This window comes from Oncorhynchus clarkii, chromosome 21 (assembly GCF_045791955.1).
Source record: "Oncorhynchus clarkii lewisi isolate Uvic-CL-2024 chromosome 21, UVic_Ocla_1.0, whole genome shotgun sequence".
Taxonomy (NCBI): Eukaryota; Metazoa; Chordata; class Actinopteri; order Salmoniformes; family Salmonidae; genus Oncorhynchus; species Oncorhynchus clarkii.
Window position 1 is genome coordinate 27,249,299 of NC_092167.1, and position 15,640 is coordinate 27,264,938.

General features: G+C 39.9%; 1 protein-coding gene across 1 annotated transcript in view; it reads right to left on the bottom strand.

Annotated features, from left to right (window-relative positions):
- Positions 1 to 15,640, bottom strand: part of LOC139379544 (NACHT, LRR and PYD domains-containing protein 12-like) — a 151,090-nt gene that overhangs the window by 128,862 nt on the left and 6,588 nt on the right. Inside the window, exons 5-7 of the mRNA XM_071122360.1 lie at positions 13,683 to 15,453; positions 11,622 to 11,795; positions 9,738 to 9,911 (exon numbers count right to left, since the gene is read on the bottom strand). Coding sequence (XP_070978461.1) covers positions 9,738 to 9,911; positions 11,622 to 11,795; positions 13,683 to 15,453 — 2,119 coding nt within the window. The remainder of the gene's footprint in view (positions 1 to 9,737; positions 9,912 to 11,621; positions 11,796 to 13,682; positions 15,454 to 15,640) is intronic.

Below are 15,640 nucleotides of genomic sequence, written 5' to 3' on the forward strand. Positions count from 1 at the left end.
GTCCTCAAATCTCTCTGGGTGATCAGGATACGGCAGCTCCTCTGTCCTACGTGTTACCTTTCTGTTCTCCTCAGACAGAGAGAGGAGTCTGTTTACTGTGTTCGGGTCCAGTGTGAGATCACAGACATCTAATGGATGAAAGCAGACACAATATTAGAAATCATCATTAGATTATTAACTCACTTTTCACTAATTCATTTAATGTAGATGTTTCTAGGTATCAAAAGGAGAAGTTGTATGGTAATATAAAACACACTTTTTCCCATTAATTACACACACACAAACACACCTGTACGCATCATGAACACACACACACACTCACACACACACACACACACACACACACACACACACACACACACACACACACACACACACACACACACACACACACACACACACACACACACACACACAATGGGCGGCAGGTATCCTAGTGGTTAGAGCGTTGGACTAGTGACCGAAAGGTTGCAAGATTGAATCCCCTTCTGACAATGTGTCATTCTGCCCATGAACAAGGCAGTTAACCCACTGCTCTTAGGCCATCATTGAAAATAAGAATTTGTTCTTAAACCTTTTACAGCTGGGGGGCAGTATGAGTAGCTTGGATGAAAAAGGTACCCAAAGTAAACTTCCTGCTCTTCAGTCTCAGTTGCTAATATATGCATAGTATTATTAGTATTGGATAGAAAACACTCAAAAGTTTCTAAAACTGTTTGAATGATGTCTGTGAGTATAACAGAACTCATATGGCAGGACGAAACCTGAGGAAAAATCAAAACAGGAAGTGAGAAATCTGAGGCTGCTACCTCTGAGTTCCAGGCAATTCCTATTGAAATCCACTTCATACATTAATGAAGTTGCACTTCCTAGGGCTTCCACTAGATGTCAACCGTCTATAGAAATTTGAATGAGACTCCTACTGTGTTGTGGGACTGATTAGGAGCAGAATCTATCAGATGACTGGCAGTCGGCCATTTTCTTCATCACGCACAGAGCTCATGGCATTCACTTGCGTTCCATGGCTCATCGAGACAAAAAGGAATTCTCCAGTTGGAACTTTATTGAAGCTAAATGTTAAAAACATCCTAATGATTGATTCTGTACTTAGTTTGAAATGTTTCTTCGACCTGTAATATAACTTTTTGAAGTTTTTGTCCGATGTAACGCTGACCAGAACTAGCGTTTGGTTATGTATACCAAACGCGATAACAAAAGAAGGTATTTGGACATAAATAAGGGATATTATCGAACAAAGCAAACATTTATTGTGGAACTGGGATTCCTGGCATGCTTTCTGATGTATAGATCATCAAAGCTAAGAGAATATTTATCATGTATTTTCTTGTTTATGTCGCCGTCGTTGCGGCTATTGTGATTTTTACTTGCCGCCTCAGATTAAAAAGCACAAATAGAGATTAAATTAATCACTAACCTTTGATGATCTTCATCAGATGACACTCATAGGACTTCATGTTACACAATACATGCATGTTTTGATTTTTCCGTAAAGTTAAAAAAAAAATCTGACACAGAGGCTGCATTAAGGAGAGGTATAATGCCACGTGTATAACTTGTATTATCATCTACATTTATGATGAGTATTTCTGTTGAATCGATGTGGCTGTGCAATATCACTGGATGTTTTTGGAACTAGTGAATGTAACGCGCCAATGTATAAGGAGATTTTTTTATATAAATATGCACTTTATCGAACAAAACATACATGTATTGTGTAACATTAAGTCCTATGAGTGTCATCTGATGAAGATCATCAAAGGTTAGTGATTAATTTAATCTCCATTTGTGGTTTTGTGAATGCTATCTTTGGCTGGGAAAATGGCTGTGTATCTGTGGCTTGCTGGGGATCTAACATAATCGTTTGTGGTGTTTTCGCTGTAAGACATATTTGAAATCGGACACTGTGGTGGGATTAACAACAAGTGTATATTTAAAATGGTGTATAACACTTGATTGTTTGAGGAATTTTAAATTATGAGATTTGAGTTTTTGAACTTGGCGCCCTGTACTTTTACTGGCTGTTGTTATATCATCCTGATAACGGGATGTCAGCCCATAGAGGTTAATCTTAACTGACTTGCTAAAAAAAGGTAAAATAAATAAACACACCTGTATGCATGCATGAACACAAACAAACATTTATAATGTAACACGAACGCGCCACACACACATACACGGACACACAAATTGTCAAAGCAATTATTTGTAAACTTTGGTGTCCCTGATTTCTGCTTCTGTAGAACTACAGCTGATATTTAATATGACCAAGTAAGTAATGATGGTGGTCTTTGACTTAACTTGAATTAAGACTTATTCTTAGTCATATTCTTCACAGTAGTCAACACTCACATTTTCTAAGCCCAGGTTTCATTGTGTTCTCTCCACCATGTTCCACACTGTAGCGGTAAGCAGAAGAACAGACAGTCATTGAGGGATACACCTGAACACACACGCACACACACACACACACACACACACACACACACACACACGCACACACACACACACACTCACACACACACACACACACACACACACACACACACACACACACACACACACACACACACACACACACACACACACACACACACACACACACACACACAAACACAGTCAGCATTTAACTTGGTCCAAGTGGTGGTAAGAGTGTTTGTCTTAACTAGCCTGATAAGTCAAACATGTCTGATATGAACATTGACATAAACCCTCTACATACTTGAGTTTCTCCAATCTGCAGTGTGGATCCTCCAGTCCAGCAGAGAGAAGTCTGACTCCTGAGTCTCCTGGGTGATTGTAGCTCAGGTCCAGCTCTCTTAGGTGTGAGGGGTTTGACCTCAGAGCTGAGACCAGAGAAGCACAGCCTTCCTCTGTGACTAGACAGCCTGACAGCCTGCAAAGAGTCAAATCATATTAAAATCACACTGATATTCTTTTGGTGGTGAAAATAGTGGCAGTATATTTTCTCAAAATGTTCAGATACATCAGTGTCCTGAAACCTGCCATATCTACTAATAAATTAATGTTTCGTTATTAGAAATGACAAATTATCAAAGTATATAAAGAGAAAAATATAAAGTACAAATATTATAGTAGACTGACCAGACCAGTTTAAAAAGCAGCATCAGTTGTCATGACGTTGGCCTGGGGGTAGGTTCATGACAGTCATAAATACCTCTTACCCCCTTTTTCCTCTCTCTACCCTACTGAGGTTACATTTGTAAAATCTTTGGCTAACATAGAGATTCTGGAAACATCAGAATGTGGGGGGAAATTAACTATATTCTGGTAATCCGACCATTTGAACATATGCAGTGGTACTTAATGAATATGATGTCAGTTCAGTTGTCATCTGAGACATTCTCATCAATGATAAGATGACATAAACTCTACAGTGTAAAGTCTACACCTCAGAGTTATCGGATTCACATGGAATTGTTGTTCAATTTACAGTTTTTTTCGATTGCTAAACGACAGTGGACACAACTGGAGTCACATGTGCAAAACTCTAACTACAGTCTGCACAGCAGCAGTTCATGTGGACCAAACTCTAGTTCGTTTTTCATTGCTTGAACACTTTTTTCAAAACTCTACACACTTATCCCATGACTTTAACCACAACCTGCACAACACTGTGGATTTACAGCACTTTGTTCAAATGCTAACACACTGCTGTCAAAACTGTGAACCACACATTCAAAACGGAATAGATTTCAGCCTTGTACCTTTCAAACACTGCTGATTGCAATTTCAGCTGAAAGGCTAAGCAGGTGTCTTGTTTTAGACTTGTTAGTGAACACACACACACATATTACAGTATATATAGGTAGAGCTCAGAAAGACTCATTTTGGAAATGGAACAAGGAAGATGGGTTCGTGGAGGGAGAAGGGTGGCAGGGAGAGGGCGGATGCGTGGAGGAAGACAAAGAAGACAAAGAGCTGTTATTTCAGATGAAATAAGGGCTACACTTATAGACCATGTCGTGAACCATGGTCTCTCATTGAGAGAGGCAGGGTTGAGGGTGCAACCCAATCTGCAAAGATCCACAGTGGCATCTGTAATGCGAATTTTCCATCATGCAAACAGGTGAGAGTTACATCCTTACAGTACATGAAAGCATTACAGGAATCTATTTTGTATTGCAATTATAGAATATTTATACAGATATATATTACCGTAAGTTTGACTGTAATATATATTTTTACAACAGGACTCAAAGGCTGCACCCAACAGGGGGAAGAGGAAAAATATTTTCAGATGCGCAGGAAAATGCTATTGTTGACATGGTTGTTCATTCAAGATAGAGTGCTGGCTGATAATGATATATTTGAAAATGTTAATTCTGTCAGCACAACAACTATTGCTCGAGTCCTAAAGAAACACCAAGTTACAATGAAGCAGTTATACACTGTACCGTTCGAGAGAAACAGTGAACGGGTAAAAGAGCAAAGATACCAATATGTCCAGGTAAGACGTCTGAGGTTACGTACACAGCTATACAAAATATTTACAGTAAAAAAAAACACTAGCATTTCTACAGTAAAACTGTGCACTTACTGTTTTTCAGAGAGTAATGGAGGTGGAAGCACTGGAAAGACCACATTCATTTGTATTTATCGATGAAGCTGGATTTAACCTTGCCAAAACACGGCGCAGAGGAAGGAATGTTATAGGTCAAAGGGCCACTGTGGAGGTTCCAGGCCAAAGGGGGGGAAATATCACCATGTGTGCTGCAATGGCCAATGATGGTTTGCTTCTCAACACACCACTCATTGGCCCATACAACACAGAAAGGCTTATAGCTTTCCTAGAACAGCTCTATGCTCAGCTAGTGCCAGCAGAACAGGGGGAGCCAGTAAGAAACACCTACGTTTTTGTCATAGTTTGCGATAACGTTGCTTTTCACCACTCTGCAGCTGTCACAGATTGGTTTGCAGCACATCACAGATTTATGGTTTTGTACCTGCCTGCATATTCACCTTTCCTCAACCCAATAGAGTAGTTTTTCTCTGCCTGGAGGTGGAAAGTGTTTGGTCACCACCCACATTACCAAATGTCTCTTTTGGAAGCCATGCGTGCCGGATGTGAGGACACGAGTCCAGAGGACTGCCAGGGATGGATGGATAAGGCACTCCAGAAGGTTCTTCCCCAGGTGCATGGCAAGAGAAAACATTAGATGTGATGTTGAAGAAAACCTGTGGCCTGAAGCTAGAGAGAGGCAGGATTAGCCCCTCAATTATTTGTTCGAATTACAGTATGTACTTTTAGTTTCTACCTTTTTTTTCTCATTACTGTAATTCCGTAAATTACTACAGACTATTGAAGCAAACTGCTAATTTTCATTTACCTTAAAGAATTGTTATGTTCTAAAAAAAAAATATAAATCATGTGAAAGAATGTCACTCTTTTCTTTGAAGAAAATATTACTTTGTATGAAGTCACTGAAATTGTTCAAAAGTTTGTATTTTCTGTATTGGTGTTTGATGCTAGTGTTTTTACTCTCAGTGTGTTCTGAGTGACAGTGTGTGTTATCTCAGTGAGGGTTGTGCATAGTGTTTGGCTGCACTGAGCGTGTTTTGAGCCATGTGTTAAGAGTTGTGTTGCTTGGAATGAGTTTTGCAGGTGATGTGAACTGTTTAGCTCAGGTGACTGTTGGTAGTGCAGACTGTAGTTAGAGTTTTGCACATGTGACTCCAGTTGTGCCCACTGTCGTTTAGCAATCGAAAAAAACTGTAAATGTTTGAATATGAAATTATTCGTGATGGGATGGAATGTGATTTTAGCTTCTAAAATGTGAGAATTGGGTTTTCATAAGATAGGGCTGCTCAATCAGTGGCCCGCCCATGTGAAGGGACATGGGCTATAAAACTTTTCAAATACGCCCTCCTCTCCCTTCCTATATAAGCCCTTGACGATAATATAATATATCCTGTTCCGAAGATGTGAGGACGACGGTCCTATGTCAGAATGGTTCAGATAATAACTACAGAACTAAGCCAACCTCAGCGTGCGCTTTGGTTGTGAATTGTATGAACTTTGAACTCTTATTCACTACAGAGTGATACCTCCTAACCGTTGAGTTAGCAACAGCAGCTGCAAACGAGGGATAGGAAAGGACAGACAGAGTATCCCATCTACCACACAACAACGTTACTACAGTGTATCCAATTGACCACCAGAGACATTCTTCAAAGAACAAAGGACTCGGTTTGGCAACACGGCCTTCCATCTACCACCAACCTACTGAAGCGCAGCTCAGAGTAAATATTTATTGCATTTTCCTTTTCCAAATGGGCGGTAATTTAGAATGCATAAGATACTGTATTTACGATAGCACAGCTCCTTCCTTTGTTACTCAGTCTTCCCGCTCTTTCAGTCAAACCAAGCCCCTTTTCTTTTGTCTAACAAGCCGTCATATCTGTTCCGACCGCTAGGGACGTTTTCCTTTATGACGTAGTTTGTAATCAAGTTATGATTAATTATGTGTATGTGTAATTCTGTGTGATTAGTTAGGTATTTAGTAAATAAATAATTAAACCCAATTTTATGTATTGCTGATTCAACTTGTTAGCCAGGGTTCGTGAAGATGACCAAGAATTTACAACTTTCCGATGAGACTGAATTAAGGTGACAATTAATATTGACTGCTATTGATGTAAAATATTACTAGGTCTTTAAGAGTTTATTCGGTATATAACAGCTCTATAAATCTTATTTTGTGGTGCCCGACTCTCTAGTTAATTACATTTACATGATTAACTCAATCAGGTGATTACGGAGAAATTATTTTATAGAATAGCATGTCATATCACTTAATCCGGCATAGCCAAAGACACGACATAGTCAAAAGACAGACAGTGAGGTATCAGATTTAGATTGTGTTGAGTATACAGTCCACACCATATCTATTTAGACAGTGAGGTATCAGATTTAGATTGTATTGAGTATACAGTCCACACCATATCTATTTTGACAGTGAAGCTAACATTTTAAATGTGGCTCTATACACCAACATTTTGGATTTGAGATCAAATGTTTCATATGAGGTGACAGTTTATAATGTCACCTTTTATTTGAGGGTATTTTCATACATATCTGTTTCACGTTTAGAAAAATTAAAGCACTTAATGTATCTAGTCCACCTATTTCAAGAAGTCATTCGAATTTTGACAAATTCCTTTAATGTGTATTAAAGTAGTCAAGAGTTGAGTATTTGGTTGTAAACTCATTGGTTGGATTTTAAGTTAGTTTTGGTTCTGTTTTGAGTTGTTTTGCCCAATAGTAACTGAATGATGACTGGAGTAATTTTCTGTCTAAGTGAGTAGAGAACATGTTTCTAAACACTATTAAATTAATCCTGATGATGTCACGACTAATAAAAATCATGAATGAATCATGAACAATTATGAATGAGAAAGTTACAGAGGCTAACCTCTCACCATGTCACGGCCATCAAAAGAAGTGGACCAAGGTGCAGCGTGGTGAGCGTGCATTTTCCTTTTTATTTCAAATGTTGCCAACAAAACGAAGAAACAACCATGAAGCTTACAGGGCAATAGTGCCACTAATAAAGATAACTACCCACACTGAAGGAGGGAAAACGGGCTACCTAAGTAGGATTCCCAATCAGAGACAACGATAGACAGCTGTCCCTGATTGAGAACCATACCCCGCAAAAACATAGAATGCCAACCCCACATCACACCCTGACCTAACTAAATAGAGAAATAAAATGTCTAAGGTCAGGGCGTGACAGTACCCCCCCCCCCCCCCCCCCCCGGTGGCGGCTCTGGAGCGGGACGTAGACTGGAAGCCGTCGTTGGAGGCTCCGTACTGGAGGCTGTCGTTGGAGGCTCCGTACTGGAGGCTGTCATTGGAGGCTCCGTACTGGAGGCCGTCGTTGGAGGCTCCGTACTGGAGGCCGTCGTTGGAGGCTCGGTACTGGAAGCAGTCGTTGGAGGCTCCGTGCCATGACTCCTCACTGGAGGCTTCTTGCCATGGATCATCACTGGAGGCTTCGTGCCATGGATCATCACTGGTGGCTTCGTGCCATGGATCATCACTGGAGGCTTCGTGCCATGGATCATCACTGGAGGCTTCGTGCCATGGATCATCACTGGAGGCTTCGTGCCATGGCTCATCACTGGAGGCTTCGTGCCATGGATCATCACTGGAGGCTTCGTGCCATGGATCATCACTGGAAGCTTCGTGCCAAGGATCATCACTGGAGGCTTCTTTTTGGGCGCAGGCACAGGACTCACCAGGCTGGGGAGATACACAGGAGGCCTGGTGCTTGGGGCATTGGATACACTGGGCCATCTAGCGCACTGACGGTCTCTAGCTGGCACAACCCGTTCTGGTTGGATGCCCACTTCCACCCGGCAAATGTGGAACACTGGCACAGAGCACACCGGCCTGTGAATGCTCACTCGAGACACCGTGCCCATCACCCCATAACACAGTGCCTGACCAGTCACCTGCTCCCCAAGGTAAGCACGGGGAGTTGGCTCAGGTCTAAACTCCGACTCTGCCAATCTCCCTGTTTGCCCCTCCAAAAACATTTTTTGGAGCTGCCTCTCGGGCTTTTGTGACTGGGTCTTGTCTCCTGCCATTCTTTCATCCCCGGTCCAGCTCGTCCTCCAGGTTGGCGCACGCTGCTTGGTCTCTTGGTGGTGGATAGTTCTGTCACAGCCATCAAAAGAAGTGGACCAAGGTACAGCGTGATGGGTGTACATTTTCCTTTCTATTTCGCCAACAAACAAAGAAACAACCGTGAAGCTTACAGGGCTACAAAGCCACTAACAGAGATAACTACCCACACTGAAGGAGGGGCAAAAAGGGATACCTAAGTATGATTCCCAATCAGAGACAATGATAGACAGCTGTCCCTGATGGAGAACCATACCCGGCCAAAACATAGAAATAAAGAAACAGGGAAAGCAAAACATAGAATGCCCACCCCACATCACACCCTGACCTGACCAAAGAGAGAAATAAAACGGCTCTAAGGTCAGGGCGTGACACACCATTACAAATACCAGAGGCTACAACAAAACATGCTAATCTCTCACCATTACCAATAACAGAGGGGGTATGATCCTTGTGACTCTCATTCATCATCATTTACGATTCATTCATGGTTATTCATAATCATGGTAGCATCCACATGAATGTAGAAGTGTTCAGAAACATCTTCTATTCTTACTGACAATACAAGTGAAGTGACTCCAAAATGACAGGACATTATTCACCATTTAGTTTCTATCAGGAAAAACATCCAAAACACAACCAAGACAAACTACAAATGAATTCAACACGTTTGTAGAATCACAAGCTTGATGTAATCACTGCAGGCAAGGAATATGGGACCAAATGCAAAACAAATACTAAATGAATTTGTCCAAATACTTTTGACTTTTCAAATGGGAGAACTCCATACATAAAGTGTTTTCATTTCTAAACGATGAAACATTGCTTAACACAGCTATGTATGGAAATACCCCCCCACCCCCCCCACAAAAAAAAAGTGACATTCTGTTCTGCTGCAGATTGTGAAACATTCTTTCTCAAATCCAAAATGCTGGAGCAAAGCACCAAATGTAAAACTGTAAGCTTCACTGTCCAAACACAAATGGTGTGGACTATGTGTGTCTGGTAAACACATGTGGATCTAGTGATCAGTTATCACTTGTTGACCAACTACAGGAGTACTGACCTCAGAGTCTCCAGTTTACAGAGGGGATTCCCCAGTCCAGCAGAGAGCAGCTTCACTCCTGAATCCTTCAGGTCAATGTTACTCAGGTCCAGCTCTCTCAGGTGTGAGGGGTTTGACTCCAGAGCTGAGACCAGAGAAGCACAGCCTTCCTCTGTGACTAGACAGCCTGACAGCCTGCAAAGAGTCAAATCATATTAAAATCACTATGCTATTCTTTGGTGGTGAAAATAGTGGCAGTATATTTTTTCAACATTTTCAGATACATCAGTGTCCTGTAATCTGCCATATCTATTAATAAATTAATGTTTCATTATTAGAAAGGACACATTATCAGAGTATTGCTTGAAGAGAGCAAAATGTATAGTACAAATATGTGAGTAGACTGATCAGACCGGTTTAAAAAGCAGTATCAGTCAAAAGACAGACAGTGAGGTATCAGATTAGATTGTATTGAGTATACAGTCCACACCATATCTATTTAGACAGTGAGGTATCAGATTTAGATTGTATTGAGTATACAGTCCACACCATATCTATTTAGACAGTGAGGTATCAGATTTAGATTGTATTGAGTATACAGTCCACACCATATCTATTTTGACAGTGAAGATAACATTTTAAATGTGCCTCTGTACTCCAAAATGTTAGATTTGAGATCAATGAAATTATTTGAAATTGACGCATTTGCAGTTTGTTTTGGTTGTGTTTTGTCCAATATTAACTGAATGGTGGATGATGACTGGAGTCAATTTTCTGTCTAACTGAGTAGATAACATGTTTCAATACACTAATAAATTAATCCTGATGAAGCCATGATTAAGAAAAATCCTGCATGAATTCTGAATAATAATGATTGAGAAAGTTAAAGAGGCTACAACAAAACATGCTAACCTCTCACCATTACGAAATAAGAGGATACAACAAAACATGCTAACCTCTCACCATTACCAATAACAGAGGCTACAACAAAACATGCTAACATCTCACCATTACCAATAACAGAGACTACAACAAAACATGCTAACCTCTCACCATTACCAATAACAGAGGCTACAACAAAACATGCTAACCTCTCACCATTACCAATAACAGAGGATATAACAAAACATGCTAACCTCTCACCATTACAAATAACAGAGGCTACAACAAAACATGCTAACCTCTTACTATTACCAATAACAGAGGATACAACAAAACATGATAACCTCTCACCATCACCAATAACAGAGGCTACAACAAAACATGCTAACCTCTCACCATTACCAATAACAGAGGGGTTCTGATCTTTGTGCCTCTGTAACTTTCTCGTTCATCATCATTCACGATTCATTCATTATTATTCATAATCATGGTAGCATCCACATGAATGTAGAAGTGTTCAGAAACATATTCTATTCTTACTGACAATACAAGTGAAGTGACTCCAAAATGACAGGACATTATTCACCATTCAGTTTCTATTAGGAAAAACATCTAAAACACAACCAAGACAAACTGGAAATACATTCAACAAGTTAGTAGAATCACAAGCTTGATATAATCACTGCAGGCTTGGAATATGGGACAATTACTAAACTTTTGATTGCATGTATTTGTCCAACTAATTATGACTTCTTCAAATTGGAGAACTACATACATCAAGTGCATTTCTGAACGGTAAAATATGTGTATGAAAATACCTTTAAATAAAAGGTGACATTCTGTACTAATATGAAATAATATGAAACTTTGTATCTCAAATCCAAAATGCTGGAGCATAGCACAACATTTAAAACTTTAAGCTTCACTGAACAAACACATATGGTGTGGACTATGTGTGTCTGGTAAACACATGTGGATCTGGTGAACAGTTATCACTTGTTGACCAACTACAGGAATACTGACCTCAGAGTCTCCAGTTTACAGTGGGGATTCCCCAGTCCAGCAGAGAGCAGCTTCACTCCTGAATCCTTCAGGTCATTGTTACTCAGGTCCAGCTCTCTCAGGTGTGAGGGGTTTGACCTCAGAGCTGAGACCAGAGAATCACAGCCTTCCTCTGTGACTAGACAGCCTGACAGCCTGCAAAGAGTAAAATCATATTAAAATCACACTGCTATTCTTTGGTGGTGGAAATAGTGGCAGTATATTTTTTCAACATATTAACATATATATGTTTTTTACATTTATTTAACTAGGCCAGTCAGTTAATAAGAACAAATTCTTATTTTCAATGACGACCTAGGAACAGTTGGTTAACTGCCTTGTTCAGAAGGACAGATCTTTACCTCGTCAGCTCAGGAATTCAATCTTACAACCTTTCGGTTACCAGACCTCTAGCCTCCCCATATCAATTCATAAATGAATGTAACATTATTAGAAATGACAAATGATCAAAGTATTGCATGAAAATAGAAACATGTATAGTACAAATATTATAGTAGACTGACCAGACCAGTTTAAAAAGCTGTATCAGTCAGAAGACAGACAGTGAGGAGTCAGATTTAGATTGTATTGAGTATACAGTCCACATCATATCTATTTAGACAGTGAGGTATCAGATTTAGATTGTATTGAGTATACAGTCCACACCATATCTATTTAGACAGTGAGGAGTCAGATTTAGATTGTATTGAGTATACAGTCCACACCATATCTATTTAGACAGTGAGGTATCAGATTTAGATTGTATTGAGTATACAGTCCACACCATATCTATTTAGACAGTGAGGAATCAGATTTAGATTGTATTGAGTATACAGTCCACACCATATCTATTTAGACAGTGAGGTATCAGATTTAGATTGTATTGAGTATACAGTCCACACCATATCTATTTAGACAGTGAGGTATCAGATTTAGATTGTATTTAGTATACAGTCCACACCATATCTATTTAGACAGTGAGGTATCAGATTTAGATTGTATTGAGTATACAGTCCACACCATATCTATTTTGACAGTGAAGATAACATTTTAAATGTGTCTCTATACTCCAACATTTTAGATTTCAGATCAAATGTTTCATATGAGGTGACAGTATATAATGTCACCTTTAATTTGAGGATATTTTAATACATATCTGTTTCACCATTTAGAAAAATAAAAGCACTTTATGTATCTAGTCCCCCTATTTGAAGAAGTAGTCAAAGGCTTAGTATTTGGCCCCATATTCTTTGAACGTAATGACTACATCAGTGACTGCTATGATTTAGAAAAATCATGAATGAATCATGAATAATAATGAATAAGAGAGTTACAGAGGCTACAACAAAACATGCTAACCTCTCACTATGACCAATAACAGAGGCTACAACAAATATTGTTGTACCTCTCACCATTAACCTCAAATTAAAGGTGACATTCTGTAATGTCACCTAATACGAAAAATTATATTTCAAATCCAAAATGCTGGAGCATAGCACCAAATTTAAAACTGTAATCTTCACTGTCGGAACACATATGGTGTGGACTATGTGTGTCTGGTAAACACATGTGGATCTTGTTGACCAATTACAGGAATACTGACCTCAGAGTCTCCAGTTTGCAATGTGGATTAGCCACAACATCTGAGAGCAGCTTCATTCCTGAATCCTTCAGGTCATTGTTACTCAAGTCCAGCTCTCTCAGGTTTGAGGGGTTTGACCTCAGAGCTGAGACCAGAGAAGCACAGCCTTCCTCTGTGACTCCACAGCCTGACAGCCTGACAAAGAGATCATCATGACTTCACAAACACACTGTTAATTTCACACCAGTAGTGTAGAAGGACAATGGCAGATGCATTTGGTTTATTCTCCCAAACAACATATAGATTCATCTTCCGTCTCCTAGAATTGTATGGTCGTAATGTTATACTAATGTGAAAATAAATGTTTTTCAATATAATATACATATTTCAATCCATATTTTTCTCTAAACTTAATATTTCTTCCTCATGAATAATACTTAAATGTAATTTGATGTACTCACAGAACAGCTCTGGAGGCTTTGACCACTGGCAGCAGCCTCAGAAGACCTTCCTCTGATCTGGAGTATTTCTTCAGGTCAAACACATCCAGCTCCTTTTCTGAAGTCAGCAACACAAAGATCAGAGCTGACCACTGTGCAGGTGACCGGTTGTCTCTAGAGACACTTCCTGATCTCAGGTAGCTTTGGATCTCCTCCACTAGAGAATGGTCATTCAGTTCATTGAGACAGTGGAACAGATTGATGCACCTCTCTGAAAAGGGATTCTCCCTGATCTTCTCCTTGATGTACTTGACTGTTTCTTCATGGCTCTGTGAGCTGCTTCTTGTCTTTGTCAGTAGACCTCGTAAGTGCTTCTGATTGGACTCCAGTGAGAGGCCCAGAAGGAAGCGGAGGAAAAGGTCCAGGTTTCCTGTCTCACTTTGTAAGGCTTTATCCACAGCACTCTTGTAGAAAGAAACTTCAGGCTTGTCTTTTGTTTGCAGTTTTTCCATTAGATTCTCATTGTTGTTGATGAATGAGAGGAACACATATACAGCAGCCAGAAACTCCTGAATGCTCAGATGAACAAAGCAATACACCTTGTACTGGTACAGCCCGCATTCCTCTTTAAAGAGCTGTGTGCACAATCCTGAGTACACTGAGGCTTCATTGACATCAATGCCAGCCTCTTTCAGGTCTTCTTCATAGAAAATCAGATTGCCCTTCAAAAGCTGTTGAAAAGCCAGTTTTCCCAGTGACAGAATGCTCTCTTTATTCAAGTGTGGACCTGTCTCTTCTTTCCCAAGATACTTTTCATTCTTCTGTTTAGTATGAAACACCACAAGGTGTGTGTACATCTCAGTCAGATTCTTGGGCATCTCTTCTCTCTTATGTTCCAGCATGTGTTCAAGGACTATTGCAGAAATCCAACAGAAGACTGGAATGTGGCACATGATGTGGAGGCTCCTTGATGTCTTTATGTGTGAGATGATTCTGCTGGCCATGTCCTCATCACTGAATCTCTTCCTGAAGTACTCTTCCTTCTGCGGGTCATTGAACCCTCGTACCTCAGTCACCTGGTCAACACACCCTGAAGGGATCTTATTGGCTGCTGCAGGTCGGGTAGTTATCCAGAGGAGAGCAGAGGGAAGCAGATTTCCCTTGATGAGATTTGTCAGCAGAACATCCACTGAAGTTGACTCTGTGACGTCACAACAGATCTTGTTCTTCTGGAAGTCTAGGGGCAGTCGGCACTCATCCAGACCATCAAAGATGAACAGAACTTTGTACTTGTCGTAGTTGGAGATTCTTGATTCTTTGGTTTCCATTGAGAAGTGATTAAGAAGTTCAATGAAAGTGTGTTTGTCCTCTTTCATCAAATTCAGCTCCCTAAAAGGGAATGAAAATACAAATTGGACATCCTGATTTGCTTTTCCTTCAGCCCAGTCCAGAATGAACTTCTGCACAGAGACAGTTTTTCCAATGCCAGCGACTCCCTTTGTCAGCACAGTTCTGATACGTTTGTCTTGTCCATTTAAGGGTTTGAAGATGTCATTACATTTGATTGCAGTCTCTGGTCTTGCTTGTTTCCTGGTTGTTTTCTCAATCTGTTTCAGCTCATGTTCATTATTGACCTCTCCTGTTCCACCCTCTGTGATGTAGAGCTCTGTGTAGATCTTATTGAGAAGTGTTGGGTTTCCTTGTTTAGCGATCCCCTCAAATACACATTGAAACTTCTTCTTTAGATTAGATTTGAGTTCACGTTGGCAAATCACAGCACGCTCATCTGAATCTAGAAATAACCCAGAGGATATTAATATTACATCTGTTTTAATACCTACAGTATTGTAAGACTGTTATAAAGTTTTACATTATAATAATTTATTCTCTTAACTGACTGTATAAATGTGTAAATGTTTTCATAATGCATTACAGACTGGTGTGACTGATTACATTATTATTGGTTATATTATTATTAT